General features: G+C 36.9%; 1 protein-coding gene across 4 annotated transcripts in view; it reads left to right on the plus strand.

Moving 5' to 3' along the window:
• Positions 1-25,660, plus strand: part of CENPE (centromere protein E) — a 38,069-nt gene extending 12,409 nt beyond the window's left edge. Inside the window, exons 18-46 of one of the 4 annotated variants that reach the window (XM_088056807.1) lie at positions 121-195; positions 420-542; positions 882-1,016; positions 1,501-1,678; positions 2,155-2,309; positions 3,767-4,081; positions 4,891-5,202; positions 5,376-5,534; positions 6,029-6,238; positions 6,770-7,066; positions 7,183-7,341; positions 8,129-8,371; positions 8,864-9,073; positions 10,070-10,354; positions 10,471-10,629; positions 11,413-11,655; positions 12,707-12,949; positions 13,818-14,018; positions 14,101-14,250; positions 16,717-16,929; positions 18,151-18,360; positions 18,882-19,091; positions 20,188-20,409; positions 21,052-21,252; positions 21,812-21,924; positions 22,415-22,512; positions 23,080-23,239; positions 23,650-23,912; positions 24,715-25,660. In XM_088056807.1, coding sequence (XP_087912933.1) covers positions 121-195; positions 420-542; positions 882-1,016; positions 1,501-1,678; positions 2,155-2,309; positions 3,767-4,081; positions 4,891-5,202; positions 5,376-5,534; positions 6,029-6,238; positions 6,770-7,066; positions 7,183-7,341; positions 8,129-8,371; positions 8,864-9,073; positions 10,070-10,354; positions 10,471-10,629; positions 11,413-11,655; positions 12,707-12,949; positions 13,818-14,018; positions 14,101-14,250; positions 16,717-16,929; positions 18,151-18,360; positions 18,882-19,091; positions 20,188-20,409; positions 21,052-21,252; positions 21,812-21,924; positions 22,415-22,512; positions 23,080-23,239; positions 23,650-23,912; positions 24,715-24,812 — 5,640 coding nt within the window. In that variant the 3' untranslated portion in view covers positions 24,813-25,660. Of the gene's footprint in view, positions 1-120; positions 196-419; positions 543-881; positions 1,017-1,500; positions 1,679-2,154; positions 2,310-3,766; positions 4,082-4,890; positions 5,203-5,375; positions 5,535-6,028; positions 6,239-6,769; positions 7,067-7,182; positions 7,342-8,128; positions 8,372-8,863; positions 9,074-10,069; positions 10,355-10,470; positions 10,630-11,412; positions 11,656-12,706; positions 12,950-13,817; positions 14,019-14,100; positions 14,251-16,716; positions 16,930-18,150; positions 18,361-18,881; positions 19,092-20,187; positions 20,410-21,051; positions 21,253-21,811; positions 21,925-22,414; positions 22,524-23,079; positions 23,240-23,649; positions 23,913-24,714 lie in introns of those variants that run through there. The other 3 variants (XM_005517968.3, XM_088056809.1, XM_088056810.1) reach the window with 3 other exon arrangements.
• Positions 25,661-25,952: the final 292 nt, after the last annotated feature.

Genomic DNA, 25,952 nt, shown 5'->3' on the forward strand with positions numbered 1-25,952 from the left:
TACTAATAAAAAAGAAAACACAAGATAGACCTGGCTTGTTTTCATGGTGTTGGCAACTAAAACTACTGGTGTGGGTGCTTTCTAACATCCTCTGCAATTTTGCTTTAATCTGCTCCACAGATTCAACTAATGCATGAAATTACCAAGTTAAAGAATCTAGTTTCAAATGCTGAAGTGTACAATGAGGAACTTGAGGTGAGCCTCTCCATGAATTTACAGTAGTAAGACTTGTATGAAATACCATATCTGCTGAGGACAAGCTAGACATCATTGCGCTTGGGTTAATCTTACCAGCTAAGAGGAGGATATGTCTAAAAACCATGAATGCTTTCTGTGTAAGTTTTGATAAAAATACTAACCTGAAAATCCAAACTGACTACTAGAATCTTCTTTCCTCCTTTTTTTCCTCCAACTTTTAGGCAGAAATAAACGCCAAACTGGAACAGCTAAAAGAGAAAGAGAACAAAATAAAAATATTACAGAATCGTGTGGAAGAATTACAAAAAGCAGGAGTGGAAAAAAAGGAGACATCTTTTTCAGTGGTAAACTTGAGTTTTACTGAGTTTAGAGATTACTTTATTTTTTCTGAGTTGGATTAAACTTAGGCATAGCCTTGGTACGATGAACATGTTTCCCTTCCGATCCTGGGAAATTTTGTTTTACAAAGATTAAAATGTTAATTACTACATATCATACAGCATTACTCTGGGGAAGTCAACCTATGAGAAATGCTGCTGTTTATCCCATCTCTCAAACAACCTGCCACTCTTTCTCTTAAAGTTTTCTAAGCCTGCATTTACATTTTTACCACATTAAAATGAACACATTTGCTTTATTATGGCTCTATAGTTTTTCACTTCTTTGAGTGTTGTCTTTTTCAGGGAGATTCTGATAAACTGATTGAAGAAATTCAGCAGCTGAATAAATCCTTCTTAGATAGCGAAGCCATAGCCTTGGATGCCAAAAAGGAATCTGCTTTTCTCAGAAGTGAAAATTTGGAGTTGAAGGAGAAGATGGCAAGTAACTTTTATTATGCCATTTGTGGAAAATAGGTCTCCAGGAAAGAGATAAAAACAAAGTGAAGGCTTTTCCCATAGGAGTGGGTTGTTAGTTTTAGGTTTACCAGGAGCAAGAGAGACCAAAGCAGCAGTCTTTAGGGCATTATTAGAACATAATACTGCAGACCTAATTTTACCAGAGAACAAAGGAGGATAAGAGATGAGGACTCAGAAATGGGATGGAGCTGACTTTGAGCTTTGAAAGAGTAAAGACAAAATAGTAGTAGCAGTTATGGCCCTGCCATATGGCCATGCCTCTAAGGCATGTTTTGTTAGAGAACTCTGACAGGAATGTAGTTAAGTTGTGCCTTATTCTGCCATATGTGTCAAGGTCAAGCTGGTCAGAGTGACAACAGAAAATGTACCAGATGCATTATTTAAATGTCAAGTACATAGACTTTTATTCTGTGTGTGACTTGTGTGTTGTATTGTTTTCCTGAAGAATGAACTCTTAAATAACCACAACCAAATGCAAAAGGATGTTCAATTATATCAAAGCCAAATAGAAGCGGGAAAAACCAGTTACCGAAAAATGCAAGCTGACTTGCAGAGAGAGCTGCAATTTTTATTTCAAGAAAACTCAAGACTAACTTCACTGATGGAGGGTAAAGTTCCAAAAGGTACTGTTCCAGGTGGTGCCTTTCCACTGCTCCTCTCCTCCCTTTTCCCTGTAATAGTGGGAGGACAGGCAAAGCTTTGGCTCTTGTCTTCCTCAATAGATGGAGACGATGTCAGTATAAAGCAATATACCAGAGTATCTGGTATTGCTGGCATGGAGTAACTATTTGAGCACTTTCTTGAACATTCTGGAAAATTGCAGCTTACAGAATATTTTGCATTTTGCACAGTCAAGTTAATGAAGATTGTTGGAGAGACTCTAAAATATACTGGATATCAACCTAACTGGATATCAACCTAACAAATGCTGACAGAATTCAGACCAGGAGCTTAGTTTTTTATTTGCTGGCAGCAGTAAATTGTACTTTTCTGGAATTATAAAGATATGACATCTCAAATGCATTATAAATCTGCTTAATTTAAAACATGCTTTTTTTTACTCTTGCACTCGCTTATTAGTCTAAACTTAATTTTCTAGATTTGCTTTCTCATGTGGAGCTGGAAAAAAAGGCAGCTGACTTAAAAGGAGAACTAGAAAATGCTTTGAAAGAGAATGAGCTTCTACAAAAACAAGTAAACGAGCTATCAGAATTTCAATCTCTACCAACTACTGTTGAGATGCAAAAGAAAGAGGTAAAAAAAAAGTAACCTTTTTTCTTGGTTTTGTATTGTACTTCACTGGTAGTGTATTAATGGAGGCCTATTGGATATGAAGTTTTAATGCCAAAAGTTGTCATGTGTCAAACTGAGACTTTACAGTTAAGTTTGTTAAATTGTTGCTTCTCAGATATTTAATATTTGTACCTAGGAATAAGTTTATGTTTAGTTCAGTGTGTTTAGTCACTGACTACTATAATGAATCATGATTTTCTGGCCCAACATTTGCATGTCTATTTGCTATGGTCACCACTGACAACTGAATGTATAGATATAATGGTGTTTGATCCTGGACACTATTCTAAAACCGATTTTTTGGTCTAACTGACCAAAAAAAAATGTCAAGATACCTTAGCAAAAATTCTGCTTGAGAAATGAGAGATTTACCTTGCAAATTCTGGAAAACTTGTTAGGAAACTTTTATTTCGTGGAAGGTAAGGGGTTAGTAGACTTGGTATGTTGTAAATATTTTAAAGGGTTTGTTTGCAAACACTTTCTAGGTTTCTTTGTTGCAAGAACCACTTGCTACTAAGTATGTGCAGTGAAAATTATTCAGGGCAAGTAATCTACAAACTTATTAATGCTTTGCAAAGAGTTCCAAACCCTCCAAGGGTCTACTTCCACTAATCAACAAAATGTAATTAGATGTTAATGACTTCATCTCTGTATTGATGCCTTAAATTTTTAGCTTTTATATTTTTCAGATTCTGGACTGCATTAGTGTATAACTCTGAACTGTATATAAAATGCTAGTTAGCTTTCTTCATATTTGGGTCAGACTAAACAATCCTTCTGGGCCTGGGAACCAAGGTCACACCATTTGCCTCAGGCCCTGGAAAGCATAAACAAAAGTGAATGGCGGGTAGGAGAGAAGCAAACCAGGGGAATGTGACTTCATTACTTGAAGATATAATTGGACAATTAACCTCTGATGCGCAAATAGACCAAATTTATATCCATCTGAGATCTGAGAAAACCTGTGACTGTTGTGCATCTTGGGTGTAGCCTCTGCCAGGCTTTTGCACTGCCCAAGGTGCCCTTTGAAGGCCTTTTAATAAATACCTACTTTATTGTCCAACTCTGTCTAGCCTCTGTTCTAGGTAGCTAGTCCAAGGCATCAGTATCATAAAGTATTGGTACATGTGAATATTCAGTTTAGGAGTCCAGTCTTAGCTCAAAGGTAGGAACTATTGAAGAAGATCTAAAGTGTTAGAAGAAGGATTTCAGGGAAGGGGCTTGACTGCCTTCCTTATCTTTTAAAGTGTCTTTTCTAGATGATTCCCTCCCAACACAGCAAAACCCAATGTATTGTGGTGTATGTTTGTCTGCGCTTTATTTCCTGTATTTTCACATGTGCCTGTTTTGTATTATGTAGTTTTGACAAATAATGATTTAGAAACCACTATATATTAATATTGTTTTTCTGTCTGCAGATTCTTGAAAAATGTGAGGAGTTGTGCTTATTAAAATTGGAAAATGAAAAGCTGCTTTCTGAAGTATCTCATAATGAAATGAGACTTAAACATATGTCTGAAGAAATTGAAAAATCAAAAGATAATCTGACAGATGCACAACTGAAGTATGTGAAGTCTGATGAGGAATATGTAGCACTTAAAAAACTCCATGAAGAAATAGAAAAAAAATACATAGCTGCATCAGAAACCAATGAACAAATGAAGCTCCAAATAGAATGCCTATCTAAAGAAGCACAAGAGTCTAAAGCAATTTTAGATGAAGTCAAATTAGAGGTCAGTGTCAGCTTACTCCTTTTTACATATGAGACTTGAGGAATTAATTCATAGTTCTAAAAAAGAAAGTTTTGGGAGAAATACTCCTAAAGGCGTAAATGGCAATACCACTGACTTCCTCTGGCATGAGTGGGTATTACTTTTTGTGTGCCAGGAGTATATCGAAGGATTGGTCAGCTCAATGGTCTCTTTTTGTAGGCAAAGAAATACATCTTGCTCCAGATTATTCTGTAATTGACCATTTAATTTTTTTTTCTCCATTCTTAAGAAATATCTTTATTATGTAAGTTTTTTTTTCCCATCAGTGCTGCTCTCACTTACTCTATATAAAATCATAGAAACAAAGTTTCCTGATTAGCAACTGGAGACCTTTTAGAAGGTTTCATCCAAAAAAGAGAATCGCCACAGAAATTGGCCACTAGAATGAAAAAATAAATATAAAGAATTTTAAAAAGAAAAGTAAGTTAAACATACATATTTTTGACAAAGCTTTGGGCAGTGCTCCAGCTGTCATATTCCACCTATGGGTTTGATAATTCCTAAACTATGCTGCAGTTTCACATGTATGTTTTAGTGCTATGTTTTAGAAAGACTTCTCTGCTAAGGAGCCATCACAGGAAGGTTCCATAAACAAATGCTTATTTATTGTGGGCAAGAGTATAAGCTGTGACTTAAAGAGAAATTACAAACTTGCTAGCTAGCATCTTTTGTCATTTCTAAGGTCATAAAAGAATCTGAGAGAACATGTCCATATAATGGAGTTCTGCATTACAATGAAAGTGTCTGTCCTTTTCCTTTGCAACCTTAAGCTCTCTAGCAAAATGAAAGAACTGGAAGAAAAAACAGCAGAGCAAAACCAACTTCTTGAGCTAAGAGAAAATCTTATTCGGACTCAGCAGAAGTTAAATGAAATGGAGCAATTAAAAGAGGAAGAAAGGATTAATGAAGTGAGACAGGAGGCCGAAGATCTGGAGATCCAGGCAGTTTTGCAGCAGCTTACAGAATGTCGGGAAGAAATAAAAATTCTAATCCAGGAAAGAGATGACCTGAAGCAAAAAGGGGAGACTCTCCAAGCTGAGGCAGAGCAACTCAGAGAGGATATAAAAGACACTGTTTCAATGGTAGGAATTTTGCATTTTTTGAAACAGACCATACATGTTAGGAGAAAGACTTATAAACTGTATTAAAATGTTTAGGAGAACATAGGAGTATGATGTTTTTAATCAAGGAATGCTTACCGATATTACAAAATATATGTATTTTCTTTGTGGATTTTCTCTCTTGTATTCTAAAGAACATCTTGGCACATGAAGATCTGAGAAATACACAAAGTTCTCTGCAGGAATCCCAGAAAACTGTCAAGAAGTTGGAAAAAACGATTTCTGAAAAAGAATCTCAGATTCTGAGTGTTGAAGAGGCATTAGGGAAAACCATTAAAGAACTCCAAATACAGGTAAAACTTCATGCAGTAATTAAAACAAGCCCAGTTAATCTGCTTTAGTCTCTTCTGCGTGTCCTTAAAAAGCTTTCTAGGCCCTTGGTAATAACAGGTGGGCAAGAAAACAGTACTGGCTAATCCAAGTCTTTACCAGCTGCTGCTGTTTCTGTAGAGCTTCAAAGCGTAATGTACAGTTTAATAAAACTTTGCTTAACCTGTGTGCCCCGTGGTTGTGAATTTCAGTGGTGGCATTGGATGGGAAATGGAAGAGGAGATGAGTGTTACTTAAGTGTAGAAATGAGGCTGATTTATATTCAAAATATAAATAATTTCATGATTTATAATAGTCCCAATGAGAAGTGTAACACATGATTGTCAGTGGCAGCTCATATCCCAGCATACTGCAGAAGGCTGTTATAAATACTGTAGAAGAGTGAATTAAACATAACTTGGGCATTTAATTTTATATTGAATTGATGAAAAGGCTGTCTTTGTGTGTTTTTTAACAGATCTCAGAAATGACAGAAGAAATTAAAATCATCACATCAGAGAGAGATCAGCTTGCTGAGGAGAAATTGGAAAGTAATAGCTGTAGAGAAAGTGATCAGCTTCAGGTGCAAAAGGAACAAATCATTTTCCTTACACAAGAGAACCGTTCATTGCAGGAGAAGCTGGACAGCTTATTTTTGAAAAAAGAGGAGTTTGGAGAAGGAACTTTGGTAATTATGCTAAAGCTGTAATGGGAAGCTTGCCTATTTAAACTTGAGTGAAATAATTGCAGAACACGCTGCAGAAAGGGTCACTGTACTTGGCTGTACCTCATTAGACTCCAAGTTTATTATGGTTTACTTATATATTATAACATTATAATAATAATAATAAATATAGAGATATATATGTAAATAGTAGGAGAATGATTATAAATAGAATATTAACTTGATATGGGATAGTGATGATCTGTGGTGATCTGGACAAGAATGTTCTTTAAGTAAGTAGATGAAGCTATAAACTATCTGAACAGGGTGTTTGACTCTTTTAAAGCATAAGTGGAACTGACTTTTTTTCCTGACAGTGGAAGGGACATTGCAACCAATACTTCCTGTAATTGGATGTGTTGATTGCACTCCTGTGTGTGTGTTTTTATAGCAGTGCCTCTGATTGCTGTACATAATCAATCTGTCAAAGGTGTCAGATAAGTTTTCCCTAAAGCTACTTCCTGAATGTGTTTACTTTACTCTCCTACAAAACAGGTATCACCAATGCAAGGACAATCTATGGAGCAAGAGTTAATTCTTCTGAGAGAAGAGCTGAGCCATGCACAAAGGAAATTGCATGAAATGGAGGAAGCAAAGGCCAGTGAATATCAAGGAGAATCTGAAGAAATGGAGAGAACAAATGTTATTCCAAAACCACACGACTCCCAGGAAGTCAGCACCCAGACAGAAAGAGATGATGATGATGATGATGATGAATTTAAAATGCAACTGGAAAATCTCCAGAATGAGAGGGAGCAGCTGAGGGAAACTCTACAGGAGACAATTAACAAGGTAATAAAAGTAGTCCCCTTCCTGTAGGAGAAGAGCTTCAGTAGATTTCAGCAGATAATCTGTCTTAGATTTGGAAGTGTTGTTCAGGCGTTAATGTACTTTAATTGTGTCCAAAGAACTCGGAGATGCAGGAAGAGTTGAGATGTACTCGTGAATCTCTTGGACAACATCAGGAGACAATTGCAGAGCTGAAGGGCAGTATTTCAGAGAAAGAAAATCAGCTCTCGAGGGCACAAGAGGCGTTGGAGGAAAAAACTGATGAACTGCAGCAGAAGGTGAGAAGCAGTTTTGTCCAGAAAGCCAGAAGTTCTGTTGGCTTTGGCAGCCCGTGTCTTCTGCAAACCTCAGTTTGCAGGGGCTCCAGTAGATGTAATAAAGAAAACTGAATATTTATAACTAAATAAGTCTTGGTGCTGAATGACCGAGTATTTTTTGGAAGCAACAATGCACTTTGACTTCTGTCCATTTGCCGAGTCCTAGATTTCTTTCTATTCCAATAATGTAAATTAGCTAGGTAATTCTGAAGATCCTCGAGCACTTTTAGGACACCTTAACTCATTCTTGGATTTATTACACTATTATAAATTTGTTCTCTACATTTATTTTCACGTCTAAAGCCAGTGTGGCTTGTAGGCTTCACTTTAGCATATAGTAACATCTCCTGTCTACTGTGGATACAGCAATTGGGGCATTTTTATGGATTTAGAATATTTTACACCTTTTTCTACATTTTACTTTTGCCTACTGCTAAGACACAAGCACTGACATTTGATTGGCTTTTAAACAAAATTGGGTTTTTTGCAGGTTTTTTGCTTACCACAGCAGGAAATCATTGAGGATGTCTTCTTAAAATAGTCCATTTATAACAAGCCATATGTACACACAGTGCTTCTGAATGATGATCCAATAACATTCTTCAGTCCAATCCTCATTGCTGGGACACAAAAATTTAGAAACATGAACTGTTACTACAATTGTTTTTTCTCCCAAGTACCAAATTATTTTTGCCCATTCAAGAGTTGATTATTAATACCAGTACTGTTTGGGATTTGTTCTTTCCAGCTCACTGAAGTCACTGCAAACCTGACTCGTGTCTCAGCTGAGTATGGCAACCTCATGGCAGAAAAGGAACAAACTGAAAGGGCAATGAATGAGCAAGTGTGTCAGCAGCTTGAGAGAATCACTTTACTTAACCAGGAGAGAGATGAGCTACAGCAAATGGTAGAGACTTGTAAAGAAAGGGAAGAACATTTGTTAAAGGTTCAAAGGCAGTCAGAGATCTTGAAGGACAGCCTAACAAGCAAGGTGAGTAGTGTTGGTGTTTAGTCACTATTACGTATTTTGTTGTACCAAACTTGCTCAACAGAAATCTTATTTTTTAATTCTCAGCACATTATTTTTATGGTTGGTAAATGAATAAAGGATTTTGTCTAAGTGTCTTTGCTGATATTTAGTAATAACGTCCTCAACTTGTCTCAGCCTTGTAATCCCTCTGATTGGTCCGTCTTCGGAATGAATGTAAATTTATCATATGTGTGCATATTTAATATAATTATCAGTATTTGAATATGTATTCCAACTTTGAAAAGACATTTTGTAGACAGCATGAACTTAACTGGGTTTTGAATTCTTGCTGTTTTTCACGCTTTCTGAGTAACAGGTTTGGTTTGGAAGATTTTCTACTTTGGTTATAGTGGTTTGATGTTAAGAACACTGTAGGAGAATGAATCACACAAAATTTGGCCTTTAATTTTGTTTTCAATTGATGAAAATGGTGTCCTTGCATTTTTTTAATAGATCTCAGAAATGACAGAAGAAATTAAAATCATCACATCAGAGAGAGATCAGCTTGCTGAGGAGAAATTGGAAAGTAATAGCTGTAGAGAAAGTGATCAGCTTCAGGTGCAAAAGGAACAAATCATTTTCCTTACACAAGAGAACCGTTCATTGCAGGAGAAGCTGGACAGCTTACTTTTGAAAAAAGAGGAGTTTGGGGAAGGAACTTTGGTAATTATGCTAAAGCTGTAATGGGAAGCTTGCCTATTTAAACTTTCACTTGAGTGAAATAATTGCAAAAGACACTCCAGAAAAGCTGTTTTACTTGACTGCAGACCATTAAACAGCAGATTCATTGTTTATTTGAGCATATATAGATCTGTATATATATAGATCTGTATATATGTGTGTATATATAGATATATATACACACATATATACTATGTGTATGTATATGTGTGTATATATATGTGTGTGTGTATGTATGTATATATATATATATATATATATGTATATATAGACATTTGGTGCCAGAATGTACAAATGTGTTTTTCTGTAAGTAAAATATTGATATAGGATGGTGATGATCTGCATGGATGTGGTTCTTATAACCAAGTAAGCTGAAGCTAAAAGTTGCTCATCTGGAAATGATAATTTTGCGTTTTTAAAGTATATGTAGAACTGAGAGACATCACAATCAACACTTTGTATAACTTCATGTGCTGATTTGACCTCTCTGTGTGGGTGTGTATATATATAGATAGATATAGATGAGCTCTTCAAAAGAAAAGTAATGTATGTGCATTTATTCTAATATTGAAGGGGTAGCGGACAAACTTTAAGTAAATAATTCATATTCAGGCCTACCTAGCATTATGTACTGCTGAGACTAGAAATACAGATAAAGTCTTAAGATTTGAGACGGGAGAGATTTGTTGTTGGGCTTTTTTGTTTTGCTATATTCCCCTCTGTGATTAAACTATGGCAGTGAAATTCTACTTCTGATGACTTTAAGAAGTTCTTCAAGTTTTATTTTTACATGTTTCTTATTGCAAGAAACTTAAATTGAATATGAGGTTTGGTCAAATTTTGATATACTAAAAAAGTAAAATCCTCTCTAAAGTAGTGTTGCTGTCTGTTGTACATAATCAATCTGCCAAAGGTGTCAGATAAGTTTTCCCTAAAGCTACTTCCTGAATGTGTTTACTTTACTCTCCTACAAAACAGATATCACCAATGCAAGGACAATCTATGGAGCAAGAGTTAATTCTTCTGAGAGAAGAGCTGAGCCATGCACAAAGGAAATTGCGTGAAATGGAGGAAGCAAAGGCCAGTGAATATCAAGGAGAATCTGAAGAAATGGAGAGAACAAATGTTATTCCAAAACCACACGACTCCCAGGAAGTCAGCACCCAGACAGAAAGAGATGATGATGAATTTAAAATGCAACTGGAAAATCTCCAGAATGAGAGGGAGCAGCTGAGGGAAACTCTACAGGAGACAATTAACAAGGTAATAAAAGTAGTCCCCTTCCTGTAGGAGAAGAGCTTCAGTAGATTTCAGCAGATAATCTGTCTTAGATTTGGAAGTGTTGTTCAGGCGTTAATGTACTTTAATTGTGTCCAAAGAACTCGGAGATACAGGAAGAGTTGAGATGTACTCGTGAATCTCTTGGACAACATCAGGAGACAATTGCAGAGCTGAAGGGCAGTATTTCAGAGAAAGAAAATCAGCTCTCGAGGGCACAAGAGGCGTTGGAGGAAAAAACTGATGAACTGCAGCAGAAGGTGAGAAGCAGTTTTGTCCAGAAAACCAGAAGCTCTGTTGGCTTTGGCAGCCCGTGTCTTCTGCAAACCTCAGTTTGCAGGGGCTCCAGTAGATGTAATAAAGAAACTGAATATTTATAACTAAATAAGTCTTGGTGCTGAATGACCGAGTATTTTTTGGAAGCAACAATGCACTTTGACTTCTGTCCATTTGCCGAGTCCTAGATTTCTTTCTATTCCAATAATGTAAATTAGCTAGGTAATTCTGAAGATCCTTGAGCACTTTTAGGACACCTTAACTCATTCTTGGATTTATTACACTATTATAAATTTGTTCTCTACATTTATTTTCATGTCTAAAGCCAGTGTGGCTTGTAGGCTTCACTTTAGCATATAGTAACATCTCCTGTCTACTGTGGATACAGCAATTGGGGCATTTTTATGGATTTAGAATGTCTTGCAACTTTTTCCACATTTACTTTTGCCTACTGCTAAGACACAAGCACTGACATTTGATTGGCTTTTAAACAAAATTGCTGTATCTTTTTTGCTTACTATAGCAAACAAGGAAATCCTTGAGGATGTCTTCTTAAAACAGTCCATTTATAACAAGCCATATGTACACACAGTGCTTCTGAGTGATGATCCAATAACAATCTTCAGTCCAAATCTCATTGCTGGGATAAGAAAATTTAGAAACTTGACTGTTACTACAATTGTTTTTTCTCCCAAGTACCAAATTATTTTTGCCCATGCAAGAGTTGATTATTAATACCAGTACTGTTTGGGATTTGTTCTTTCCAGCTCACTGAAGTCACTGCAAACCTGACTCGTGTCTCAGCTGAGTATGGCAACCTCATGGCAGAAAAGGAGCAAACTGAAAGGGCAGTGAATGAGCAAGTGTGTCAGCAGCTTGAGAGAATCACTTTACTTAACCAGGAGAGAGATGAGCTACAGCAAATGGTAGAGACTTGTAAAGAAAGGGAAGAACATTTGTTAAAGGTTCAGAGGCAGTCAGAGATCTTGAAGGACAGCCTAACAAGCAAGGTGAGTAGTGTTGGTGTTTAGTCACTATTATGTATTCCAACGTTTTGTCACTGATGTACTGAACTTGCTCAACAGAAATCCTATTTAATTTTTAATTTTGCCTACTACTAAGACAGAAGCACTGACATTTGATTGGCTTTTAAACAAAATTGGTTTTTTTGCTTGCTGTAGCAGGAAATCATTGAGGATGTCCACTTAAAACAATCCATTTATAACAAGCCATATGTACCCACAGTGCTTCTGAGTGATGATCCAATAACATTCTTCAGTCCAAACCTCATTGCTGGGATAAGAAAATTTAGGAACTTTTACTGTTATTTTGATTGTCTTTCCTCCCTAGTACCAAATTATTTTTGCCCATGCAAGAGTTGTGTCTTAGTTTAGGGCAAATTAGGGAGGAAAACTCCAAATGGGGGTTTTCCAGGGAAATGACCACTCCCCACCAACTGATCCTAGAAAGAAAAAAAATTCCTTGGAGAGAAGTGGAAAAAGCTGTTTATTTAACAGAAATTGAATAATATTAAATAATAAAACCTCTCACTGTTTGATGTGATGGCAAATCTAGGAAGAAAAGTCCTTTTCAGGTGGTGTAGCTCGGCTCGCTCAGGTTTTTATCAGTCTTTTCGGCGCTGGAAAGGACCGAGGCCCAGGCCCCGGTGGGCCACAGGCATGACCTCCCGGGGTTTGGCTGGGTGTTCAGTCCAGAGCAGGTTTGCACAGATCCAAGAGAAAAGGGAAAAAACAAAGGTCTGGGGAGCTCCTCTGCCTCAGCTAGCTAAAGCTAACTAAAAACCAGCGAGAAGCTCTGTCCTGCTGTCTGTCCGTGCTGCAGACAGCACAGTCCAGGAGTGGGATGTGTGGGAGTGATGTTTTTCCTTAACACAAACTGTGTGCTTCTTTTTCCCCCCACTCTCGCTCTCAGAGCCAGTCTTAAAGGGGCAGAACTTAATATATAACATAAACTAGATGATTGGGGATACCAGTATCATAAAGTCACCTCAGGACAAGTTGATTATAAATACCAATATTGTTTGGGATTTGTTCTTTCCAGCTCACTGAAGTCACTGCAAACCTGACTCGTGTCTCAGCTGAATATGGCAACCTCATGGCAGAAAAGGAACAAACTGAAAGGGCAGTGAATGAGCAAGTGTGTCAGCAGCTTGAGAGAATCACTTTACTTAACCAGGAGAGAGATGAGCTACAGCAAATGGTAGAGACTTGTAAAGAAAGGGAAGAACATTTGTTAAAGGTTCAGAGGCAGTCAGAGATTTTGGAGCACAGTCTAACAAGCAAGGTGAGGAGTTTTGGTGTTTATTCAGTGTTTTGTATTTTGATGTTTTATTACTGATATGCTTAACATTTGCTCAAACTATTTAATTTTTAATTCTCAGCACATTATTTTTATGGTTGGTAAATGAACATAGGCAAAGGGTTTTGTCTAAGTTTCTTTAGTGATGTTTAGTAATAACATTGTCTACTGGTCTCAGCTCTGTAACCTATTGGATTAGTCAAGCTTTGGAATGAATGTAAATTTATTATATGTGTGCATGTTTAATAGAATAATCAGTACTTGAACACGTATTCCAGCTTCTTAAAAGGCATTGTGTAGACATGAACTTAACTGGGTTCTGAATCCTTGGTGCTTTGCACACTTTCTGAATACCAGACAATGTCTGAAAGTCTTGGACTTAGTTCTTGCCAACTCATTCTTTTCATAGTGTTTGCTTTTAGGCCTTTCACCTTTCAAACTCTTCTGTTGTAAATCAATGAGTATAATTGCGGATTGCTTCAGTTTAGCAAATATTACTCTTCAGTAAAGATATTGCCCATTTTTATGCTCATCTTCTATTTATTTTAATTTTCTTTTGATATAGACTTAGGTTGATTGACTTTTCCTCTGATTCATCTTGCTTATGGAAGACCAAAGTTGACTGATGAGGGCTTTTTTTGGGTGTCATGCTATTCCTCTTCCTTGTAAATTTTTTTCTATGTTATTAAAATGCCAATTTTTTTTTTTAACTTTTCTTTCTGCTAGAGTCAATTATAGTAATTAAGAATTGTGATTTTTGTATTTGACTCAACTGATATGACTACTTCATAGGGTGTATCAAGACCATGACCATCAAATTGTGATTTGTGTTTTTCTCCACTCTTCATTGTAGATTCAAAAGTTAACTGAGACACTAAATAGCGTATCATGTGAGAAGGACCAGTTATTAGCTGAAAGAGCTAGTCACTCTTTACAACTTAAAGAACAAATCTCATCAGTTAATCAAGAAAAAGATGAGCTACAAAAACTTCTTCAGGGTGTCAGGTCTGAGCGGGACCAGCTCAAGACAGAATTGCAAAGAAATTCTGAGATGGTGAGTGTTGCAATTTGCATACCTGAGTTACTCATAACTTCTCATCTTGAATGGTACTTAAATATGTGTGCTTTTATTTCAGTGTGTTGAAACAAAGGCAAAACTAGAAGATGCTTTAGAACAACTGAAGCAGAGAAAAGACTTAAATAATATGTCCATTCAGGTACACCCAGTGGATATTGCAGAGCAGGTGGCTGATGACAGCTTGAAAGAAAAAATCTTGAAAATTAAGGTAAGCTTATTTTTTTGCTTGTTTTAAGGATGTACGTAGGAACTTAATGACACTTGTCATGGAGCATATGCCTCTGTTCATTATGTATAAAATGGTTTGCGTATCCTGCTAAGATGCTGCATACCATGGGCTCAGTTGATTTGCTGTTTTTCAGTGATTGCACATCTCATGCAAACCGAGAAGTTCAGTTTAATGTTCACAGAACATCTCACCTGCTTTCATTACCATCCACCCCAATTAAAATAACTAGTCATGGAGAATCACAGAATCATTTAGGTTGGAAAAGACCTCTTAGATTATAGATTTCAACCCTTAAACCAGTACTGCTATGGTCACTACTAAACCATGTCCCTAAGTGCTGGATGTAAACATCTTTGAAGTAGCTCCAGGGATAGTGATTGCACCACTTCCCTGGGCAGCTTGTTCCAGTACTTGACAGCCTTTTCAACTGAGAAATTTTTCCTAATAACCAGTCTAAATCTCTCCCAGTGCAACTTATCACATGTTACTGGAGAGAAGAGGCCAGCCCCCACCCTCCTTTCAGGCAGTTCCAGAGCAGTAAGGTCTTCCTGTGGTCCAGGAAAACACCAGGCCAAACACCCCCCACTCCCTCACCAACACCTCACAGGACTTGTGCTCCAAACCCTTCCCCTGCACCATTGTCCTTCTCTGGACGTTTCCCAGCACCGCAATGTTCTTCTCGTAGTGAGGTGTGGCCTTGCTTGTGCTGATCCCTTTCCTAGGCCTGCTGGCCACACTATTCCTGCCACAGCCAGGATGCCATTGGCCTTCTTGGCCCCTGGGGCACACACTTGCTGATGTTCTGCTAGCTGTTGACCAGCACACTGGGAAGTTTCCCAGACACTTTCCCCCAGCCTGTAGCATTTCAGTGGGGAGTGTTGTGACCTGGCAGTTCCCCTTGTTGAACATCAAACAGAAGCACTTTGCCACTTTGGTTTTGTTAAATCCCTGCGAATTCTCCCTTCCAGTATTCCCCATCAAATACTAAATTGGTATTAGTTTCATTGAAGCGCTTCTGCCCTCAAACTAGGAATTCCTCAGACCTTTTGTTAGTTAGCTATCCTGAGTGTATTTTCACACAGACATGAGAAGTGCTACTAACCTACTGAAAGCCAAAATAAACCACGATTTATGACTGTGTATTGTTGCATATAAGTAAAGCCTTATATAATAAGGGCCTTATTACCCGTGTAAAATCATGGCTCAGGCCTGCTGCTTCAGCTAAGTAGAAGGGAACTATGAGAGAACAGTTCAGCTGGAATAGGGCTAGAGAGATGTGAGAGACATGGTGTGTAACTGCTGCATGTCCACATCCTGGTGTATGCTGGTTGGTTGATTTGGGTTTGTTGTGCCTTAAAAGTGTGTAAACTGATAACTGGCTAACTGCTTAGAAAGGCCTGCTTTTTGCAAGAAAGGGCTCTCCTTCACATTGACTGGGCACTCTGTTGTTACATCTGGCACCCAAGTAACAAGAAATAAAATTACAATGAAAAAGTAAACTACAACCAACAACAAAGCCTTGCAAACCCGAAATACCAAATTACAATGAAGAAATAAATTACAACTCAACAAAACAAACACAACCCTCAAGCTACAAAGTGCAGAGCTCAAACCCTACAACATAGAACTTCCTTTACGAACCACAATCCAACGGAAAACAAAATTACCAGCACAACTGATAAAGTTGAAGCATAATGAAGGAGGTTAACATCAGCCGATCCCTTTTAAGAGCACTCTCCCCTTCTGACATCTGTAACAGATAGGATCTTGTCTGCTTCTTCACAATGTTCCAGTGTTTTCACTGTGAGGCAAAGAGTTAAGAAAACTGGTGAATCTTAGTTCTTTCAACTAAGAACCAAACATGGAGAGAGTATGTCAGGGGGGTTTTATACTTATTTTAAAATGTATAACATAAACATAATTAAACATGATACTGGAGTTGGAGTTAACTGGGTCTTCAAGCCTGTAGCACTACTGAGCCTCACTGCTTGTTCAACCTTTCTTTTCATGGCAGAGTGCTAGGACCCACTTCATGAGCCCTTTTCCTTCAAGAAAGGAGAAGCAGATAAAATTTGGAGTCCATCCTGAGGGAAGGCTAGCTGGCAAACTTGTGTTTGCCAATTAACAGCCACTATTTTTTTTTCATGCCTGTTTTACAAGTCTTGATGTGACCAGGCAATCTAAACCACAAACACAACTGGAGCTTGTGAAATGACTTGCTGGAAAACTAAGAAATTATCTGGGTTTGTGCCTGGATTAGTGATTTTGTCATATCCCTGTGGCAACTCAAAACTGAAGTCTTAATCATAATAACTTTTGCTGTTGTAAAACCACACTGTACTAGGGGTTAGTCCTGGAGTAAGGTAATTTATTTTACGTTTCTGTTTATAGCTAATCACGCTTTTCCTTATTGTGAACAAATTAATTTGTTTCACTTGCATTTAGGAGCTTCTTGAGAAATTCCTAAATGTGGGGAAGAGATACGAATGTCTCTCTACAGTGTCTCTTAAGCTAAAGAGTGAACTGAAGAGTCAGAAAGCACTGATAGCTGTGATACTGCCTCAGCTTACATTGGAGCAGAGTAAACAAGTCAAAACTCTTCAAACTAAAAATGAGGAAATGAACAGTCATCTCCAGAAGTTATTGACCAAATTGAAGGTACCAACTTAAAATGCTGAATATGTGGATGCTTCATGTATATAAATGCTTGGATTTGGGTTTTGGGTTTTTTTAAATAAGCTCTCAATGGTAACAGCGAAGATTTAAAATATACTCTAGCTTTGGCTTTTGAGAATCCATACATTGGAGAAAATAAGTTGATAGTAATTGCTTTGCAATCTTAGAAAACTGGAACTACTTTTTTTTTGTAAATCAAACTTTGTTTTTAACTGTAGTTCAGCTACTTTGCACAGAATTATTTCATTATTATTATTCTATTTTAATTGGAAAATGCAATTTTCTTTCTTTAGTCTATAAATCAAATAATAGATGACTAAGTATGTATTCCTCTGTCAAGGAAGGAGACATGCAAGATGAATTTGATATGTTTGCTTACTCTGCAAAACTACCCAAGTAGTTCAATGATTTTACGGCCTTGCAGATTTTCCCCAGTTTGAAGTCAGTTTCCCCATTGGACTAAAATTTTCAGCAAAAAGGTTAAGGGTAGTTGGGAAAGAATTCCTGTTAACATATGCAGAAGTACAGTAAATGATAAAGTTTCTTGCTTTTCTTTATTTACCATGAAATATTAAGGGCTGAGGGTTTTTTGATTGGAGCATAGAAACATGCACAGGCTTGGAGAGAGGGTGTGAGGTTCTTGAGAGTCAGTCACGTCCATAAATATCCATTAACATGGAATTTGAACTAATACTCCAAAGAGCCTCATTTTATAATTTAACTCAGCTATTTTAGGTTTATTAATTTTTTCCATAGGTGGCTTTTAACTTTGATGGTTAAATTTAAGATTCAACTAGCAAGCTCAGCTAGAATAAAGTTTTAAATCAGCATGGTGATTTTATTCTCATAGATCATCTGTACCTCTCACAGCTCCAAGAGAAAATAATTATAAGCAAGAACACTTTGCTTTGTTTTTCAAAGTTTAGATTTGTGGAAGGCTGTCTAGAGCCTTTTAGACTTCTTGGCTTTTTGTGGAGTCTACAAAAAATAGCATCCTGGAAAAGTGCTGTCTCAGCTAAAAGGCTTAAATGCCATTACTGTAATGCACATGTGAACCTGATTTTCTTAGTCAAGGGTTAACTATAGTGGACATTTAGAGGCTCAGAGAGTAAACAGATTTAATTATAAAATACTGTATTTTAGCTGGATGCAGGGTACAGCTTTAAAAAAGGCTTACTGACACATCCTGTGCTTCTGCAATAGCTTCTGTTTAGTTCTGTTTGCACAAAGAAAAGAGAATATCACTCTACTGTTCACAAGTATGAAACGGAATTGCTTGAGGAAAAAAGAAAACAAAATCACCTACAATCCCAGATTCAACGTCTCAGGAAGATTGATTTGAAGCAGAATGAAGTATCATCTCAAGAGTTAAACAGCAGTGAAGGGCTGCAGAGTTTCCATTTACATGAAGAGGTAATATTTGGGAACAAAAATAGACATAAAGATCTATTCCAAGGCATAGAGTCATGTGGTGGTGGGAATCTACTGGCATTGGGTTTATCTGTTAAAACTTCACTTAAAGGAGGTGAAGGAGTAGAGTTATTTTGTTATGCTACTAGTTCTGTAATAAGAGGATTTTGCTTTGTAAAGCAGCTGAAAATAAAATTAATAGGTTAGAAAACAGTGGGAATGTTACTTACTTATTTGCCCTCTACAATACATACTATCCAATACCAAGATTGTTCTAAAACAATGAAATAAACTTTTGCTAATAAGCACTTTGTTTTCCCTCTTTCCACCTGCCCCAAGAATGTAGATTGTCTTCTTGCTTTCCCAATAGGGTGTAATTTTAAGTCTAGCAAAACTCCTTTTATATGATAATTAGATGCTAAAACAGACTTACTGCTGTACTGATAGCTGAGAGGACAGAAGGTATATTTAGACATGTGATAATCAAACCAGTATTTAAATTTTAATTCTTTTTTTTTTTTAAGAGCATTCTCAAAGATGTATCAGAAATGGAACATGAACTTCTCTGCATAGAAGCAGAGTTACAGAACGAAGAAAGTGCTAGAAAAGAAACAATACAGTTCTGGGAAGCTTGTTCAGGAACTCACTGGGATGCAGAGGAACTGAAAGAAGAACTAAAAAAAGATAATGAAAGGCTCATGCAAGTCCTTAAATTCTGGACTCCGAAAGTAAAGGTAAAATTAAATGTTATAGAATCAGAAATGTATTTTGTGTAAGCAGTCTGCAAATGCCTATGATGGAAAACAAAAGACAAAAAAGGCTCTTAAATGATCATTCATTTATTATCAGCACTTACTCATACTTTAGCTGTCAGACATAGGGATACTTAAAAGACTTTTAAAGATTCCACATGCATCCAAACTTGGAAACTTGCTTTCTAAAAGATTTTCCAGGTAATAAATGAGAGCGGGTGTGGGGTTGTTGATTTGGGGTTTTATTAGTCTGAATTCTGGAAAATGTTATTTTTCTTGCCCAACTTTATCAAAGCTACTACAGTCATTTGTAACTCTCAGTTAAATTTATATTTACACTCATTTCTTTCTCATGCTGACTTCTTGCCTCTTTTGGAAACCTGGACAGCATTTTTCAGGGTTTAGTGCTTCATGAACAGGATTTCACGAGATTTCACCTTGCTGATTAAATCTGAAGTTTAGCTTACTTTGAATAGTTTCTTTTGTAGTGTCAATAGTGAGTCTTGACTTCTTTGGGATTTTGCAGTGTTGGCAAGGTTTTTGGAAGAATTTCCTGACCCTAATAATATGTGGATCAAAGCTTTTAACAAACAAACAAAAATCTAGTAAACATTGTCATTTCCTGACAATTGTTAAGTTTTGATTTATCTGACATGTTAAATATTTGAGCTTCTAGAATAGTCCAATATGTAGGTTTAATTTCCTTTAGTCATTGAATACATTCTAGTAAAAAAAAAATCTGTGAATAATTACGGTTTTCTGTGGCTGACATTCAGAAAGTCTTTCCAATGTAATTCCTTTGTTTCTCTAATATGAGAGTTTGAGTTAATGCAGAAATACTGGTAAGCATGCAATAGACTATCATCTCTTGTGCCCCTTCCTGCCTCCCTCTCTTCTGGAAATGTTCTTCTGAGTGATAATGGTACTATTTCTGACAGTAAGCATTTTCAAATGGAGCATTGAAACAACAATGTGAAAATAATACAGGCTAATGTACTTCCTGTGTCTTCGCTTGCCGTATTTCTAGCAGATTAAAAAATTATTTTAAATTATTCTGTATGATGCTGCTGATTTTCAGATACTCCTTGAACTTTCTTCAGAGCTGGATGACAGAACTGCTAATTATAGTAAAAATGCTGATGTTGAATTAAAACAGAGAAAAGAGAAAAATGAAGAGTTGCTTCAGGACCTAAACACTCTAAAAGAAAAACTGGCCTCTGGTGGCTCTGCCAGTCTGGCGTTACAAGAAGAAAATTATAGACTTCATAATAAATTAAAGGCTGCAGAACAAGATAAAAAGGTACCAATACATGTTTCTAAGGCAAACTTCTTTGATGCTTGCTTTCTAAAGGAGAGTACTCCAAACTGAAAATAAGAATTGGTGGCAACTGTAAGTCTATGCCACCACAATACTAATAGAGTACACTTTATCTTAGTAGCTCTTTTATTTCCAAAGTGGAATTTTGAGCTTTTGCCGGTAACATGATTATTTTAATTGCCTGATTTCTGCACACAAAGAGATGTTTAGTTTAGAAATTCCCATGAAATGTTTTTATTTGCTTTTGAAGTATTGATTTTAATAGGGTGATACTCTTGATGCTTCCTGTAAGTCCATGGTATTCAGTATGTCAGACATGAAGCTCGAAAAGAATTCTCTATTCACAGGAATTGAGAACTTATTTTCTCTCTTCGATTTTTTATGTCACAGTTACCATTCTCCAAAGCACTTTTTCTTTTCTTAGACTTGAGTGTTCTAGAATATTAAAAGATGACACAAAACAGTGAGCTGGACATGAAGAGTTACCATAGAGCCTGTAGTGTTGGATTTTTTTTTGGTGTGGTTTGGGTTTTTGCTAGTTCATGCTAAAAATATGACCATATGCTGTTACTGTTACTACCTTTTGACATAACTGCACATAACTGATTGATTTATATATCTCAGGCTATGGAAGTAAAAATTCAGAAGTTGGAAAATGTAATAAATGAAGTAGGAGAAAGTGTCAAAGAAAAAGACAAGATAAACAAGTTACAAGCACAGATCAAAGTAAGAACAGAGACAAGTGAGCTCACCCAACTTCAAGCCAAACTGAATGAGATGGATAATTGCCTTAGGACTGCCTTAACAGAGAAGCAGAGTCTTCAGGTAAGAGCAAAATACTTCACTCTTCTCTTTCTCCTCTAATGAAAGACACAAGGAATCCTTGACAACAGTTGTAGGTGAAAAGCAGCTCTCTATAGTCAATGTATTTGTTCTGTATGGCATTCCTAGAGTAAAACACTCCATTTGACTATTTTGCAGGCAATTTCACATTCTACCACTGCAACCTTCAGTGGAAACATTTAGACCCCATATTTAGAAAGGAAATGTTTCACTTGTATGTGATGCATTTCTGAAACATTTTAAAACCTTTACACCGAAGCATGAACTATTTACTCAATGTGATATGTTTGCACCAGATTTATATCTGCACAGAAGTCAGCAAAACTTGCTAAAATATGGTTGCATGTCATACACCAGAGTAGGATACCAACTGCTACTGTAGTGCTAGTTGGTAATGTGAGCCACCTAGTGAAAAATAATTTTCTGCTCCTGGTCTTGTCCCGCAAAATCTAGCAGATCATAGTAAAGATACAAGGTAAACAACCCTTCATTTCATTGCTAAGTAAAAAGCCCTTACTTGTACTAAATATTTTCTTTTCAGGCAAAATTAGATAAAGGTGCTGAGCTGCACAAAGAAGAAATTGACCATCTCAAAACACAATTGGTAAAGTGTAATCTGGAAAGAATGAAACAAACCAACTCCTTTGAAGTGAAGTAAGTTCAAATTTTATCTTCTTACAGTTCTCAACTACTTCATTCTTAGCTTCTACTTCTGCCTTTAATTTTCTCACACAGTAAGAAGTAAGCATTCATCTTGAGGTGTTGTAAGTTTTTATGGTCGTTAGAGAAAGTAAAATCTATATCCACCTTGGGTTGCTTACAAAAATTCTTCCCTGTACACCCACCAAAATTTCTCAATTAACCATGTTCAGCCATAGATGAAATAAATGCTCTGATAAAAGCAGGAAAGGGGAAAGCAGTAACTGAAAGTACTCTCTACGTCACTAGAGAGAATACACCAAAAATAATTAGTCCAACTTTTGAGTGCACTTTACCTAAAATCTAACTGCCAACCAGGTTTATGTAGTTTTTCTTGTATAATGTGGGTGTGTCTTGTATTTGATAGCTATTTGGAATTAAACTGAAACAACTATTAAACTGGGGTTTTCTGGGTTTTTTTTCCCTCCTTTCCTGCCTCATATAGACTTGCTAATTATAAAGCCCTTGCAGAACACCGAGAAGAACAGTTAACAAAGCTAAAAGAGGAATTGAGAAGAGCACACCAAGAGCAAGATGTTACTGGTAAATTCAAGGTTAACATGAAAGAGTCCTTTCTATTTAACGTTGAGTTTTGAGGTTATATGGGTAGAGACCAGATTGAGATGCAGGCCCTGTACTCAAAGGGTATGAGGCTAATTGGGTGCGCTGGAAAATGAGATGGAAAGTAGATTCTATTAGCTGCATGTGGATGGCATTTAAAATCACAGTAGTTCTTGTGTTTTTCTCCAGCCACGTTTGCCCTTGTGGAGGGATAAAGCTGCAGTGGTGGTAGCTCATGTTGCCACTTTTCCCTTGACATCCGAATATTTAGTTCTCATCACAGCTATGACATGCCTGGAACAATAACTATTTTACCTCTAAATGGCCCAGTGAAGAATACGTCATGTTTCTTAATATCTCCCTGGCAGTGTGAATACTGGGAGGTGTATTTAGTGTAGAAAAAAGAGTAACTGTTATAATGGTACTTGTGACCCAGTGAGGTTTCACATGTTAGACCACAAGACCAAAGAATAGGCTAAAAAATTTATTGGCTTGATTTTAACCACTCTCCAGATAATGCACACACGTATGTGTAAATGTGTTTTCTAGTGCTGAAAGAAGCAGATCCTCAGCAATCCCAAATACCCTTTACTTGTGGTGGTGGCAGTGGTATTGTGCAGAGCACACAAATACTTGTTCTAAAATCTGAACAAGCTAAGCTACAGAAAGAGAACTTGCAGCTGAAGAAACAAAATGACCTTCTGCTGAGGTAAGTGGACAGCTGACTTAGCAACATGTCAAATCATTTGTTGTATTTATGTATATCATTAGTGTTTCTGGAAGACCTATGGAAGTAAGCATTTATTTTAGATTTCACATCATAAACTTGTATTTAAAGCTAGTTTTATGGCTTATAATGTCATAAAGGCCTTTTGAACTTTAAATTGCTTGCTTCCTTAAGAATCTTTTAAATGCTGGAAGATACACTTGAATTATGTGTTGGAAGGAATTTCAGCTTTAAAAAAAAATCCTCTGAGACCAAGATATACAGCTATTGTACTGCCATGTCTGTGATATGTCATCTGAAAGTACAGGAACTGTCTGTTCTTCAGGAATTTTTCCTTAAAGAAATTACTTTAAACTTTTCTTAATTGAATGCTGAGGTTCTTTTCTTTGTAGTGATGAACTTCAATTGAAAGAGGAACTCAGGAAATGGAAGGAAAGAGCACTAAAATGGAGAGAACGATCCTCAAGAGAAACTACTCGAGAGACAATACCCAAGTCTCCTAAGAAGGCAGTGTCATATTTCTTTAAAGAGCAAATGCCTTCACCCTCCAAAGAAACTGTTTCTCAGGAAATAGTAACTCAGGACATAGCAAAGCCACTGCCTCTGACTTGTCCAACAAATTTCTTTGATAATTCCAACTTGGGTGTGCTAACAGGTACGTAACACAGTGGTAGTGTCCTCTAAGATTTGAAGATGCAAAATGTAAGGGATGGCCTGAGATCTGAAACTTGCATGATAACAGTTTTCCCTAATGGTTTGTCATCTGTCTGTTGAAAAGCTGACCATCTGAGCTGTGAAGCTTCTTTCTGTATGCTCTACAGAACTGAAATACCGAAATGAATCCTTCACCCACTGAAGAATATACAAACTTTTTTCCCTTTTCTGCAGTGGAAGTGTTGAGTAAAAGTGAATCAACAAAATATTTTTGTTAGATAGCTGGTGCTCTAAAATGTCTTGCTTTTTAACTTTACCTTGGTTAAGCACGAATTTCTGGTAAAACTATATAAAATTAAGTGCTGGTTAACTTCTTTCTGAAGTTTTTCAAGATGGTAGACTTTAATCTTTGATGTTGCATCTGCTACTCTGCCTGGCTCCAGCTGCAATAATAACTGTTTTGATGATGATAACTTTTGTTCCTCAGATTCACTTCAGATTTCTTGTATCTGTCTTGCCGACTTTTAGTGACCTTTCTCCCCTCATGCTTCTCACAGCTTTCAGAAGGCCCCAGCAGACATGTTGAAGAGTAGCCAGTTTTTGAGGTATTACTAGCAGGCTTACAGAAAGAACATTGGCTCATTGATGGCCAGCTTGGTAATAGCACAGGTTCCTCACAACACAAAGCTCCTCAGAGGGAAGCTTTCATAGCTGACGTACAAAACACTAATCAAGATTAAATCACTGTATTCGTCCTGCTTGTCTAACTGAGGAAGGCTTTAATGTTTTTGTCTTCTTTACAGATACTCGACCTGCAGGCACAGAGTCTACAGAAGAACACCTTAAGCACTTGTTTGGGACTTCAGACAAAGATAAAGCCCCTGATTGCAGCACCCAGTAAAGATGCTCAGTCTTAAGCTGCCCTTACAGTGTCTATAGCCAGGATCTGCATATACAAAAGAAAATTGCTTCAGGTTAAAAACCATCAGCCTCTTCCATCTTTTCTATCTTGGAGTTTCTACTTCCCACAACTGGGAAAGCTGGAATATGAGGACAAAAATGGAAAACCAGACGTTGCACCACAACCTGCTAATCTGCTGATGTTCTGCTTTGGTGTTTTGATGCGGATTTTTTTGATGGCAAAGAGAAATTACTGTATTGAAGAAAGAAATGGAAGAAGTAATGGATCACAAACTAATCTACTGTGAAACTTCTCAGTCTTAAACTTCTCATTCTGTCATTTCTAAACCGGCCCTTTTCTGGGGTGTTGATATTTGTATCTTCAGACTGCTGCTGACTTGGCAAGAAATATTCTTTTTGTTTCTTAGCATGTGGTTTTTATACAAAGCTTTCTTTAAGCCAGTAGAAACTGCATTTTCACCACAATCTTGACCTCTTTGGACACTGCGACCAAAGTTACTGATCTTCTGTTTGTAAAGCACACAATCAAGGGTTCCTCTTAAACTCCTTAGAAGTTTCTGCAGCTCAGCCAATTATGGTACCATGAGTAACTTTGAATTTTGCATCATTTTTCAAGATACTTGTCTGAGGTTTTTGCTTTTTTTTTAATAGTAAGCAATGGACTTAACACACTTCTTCTTCTCCAGTGAAGGGAAAACAAACCAGATCACTGGGGTAAGATGGACTCTTATTAGCTTACTTATCTGTATTGTGAGACCTACATTTTGTATGTTTTATATAAGAAGTTTTAACATGACAATAAAATTTACTATTTTAAATATGTGAAAATGGTTTTGCTGTTCACTTGTGCTATGATCCAAGGATGCCGATTACAACACTCAGTGTGTAAATGTTACCAAATTACTCTTTTATACTGATACTTTATATTTTATCACTTCCATCATTATTATTCTTGTCTCCATCCTCTATAACCTTCTGCGGCAATTACTTGTGCAGAAGTTTACTGTTGTCAGAGTTTTATTTAATTCTTTAGTCTGTCAGAAAATGGTTGAAAAAATCCAAACCATTCTAAAACATAGATCCTCCTCCCTTTCCTCCCCTCCATGCTCTCCACTGCCAA

The sequence above is a fragment of the Pseudopodoces humilis genome, chromosome 6 (genome assembly GCF_049639895.1).
Source record: "Pseudopodoces humilis isolate 2021_Gansu_Grassland_sample_001 chromosome 6, ASM4963989v1, whole genome shotgun sequence".
Classification (NCBI taxonomy): domain Eukaryota; kingdom Metazoa; phylum Chordata; class Aves; order Passeriformes; family Paridae; genus Pseudopodoces; species Pseudopodoces humilis.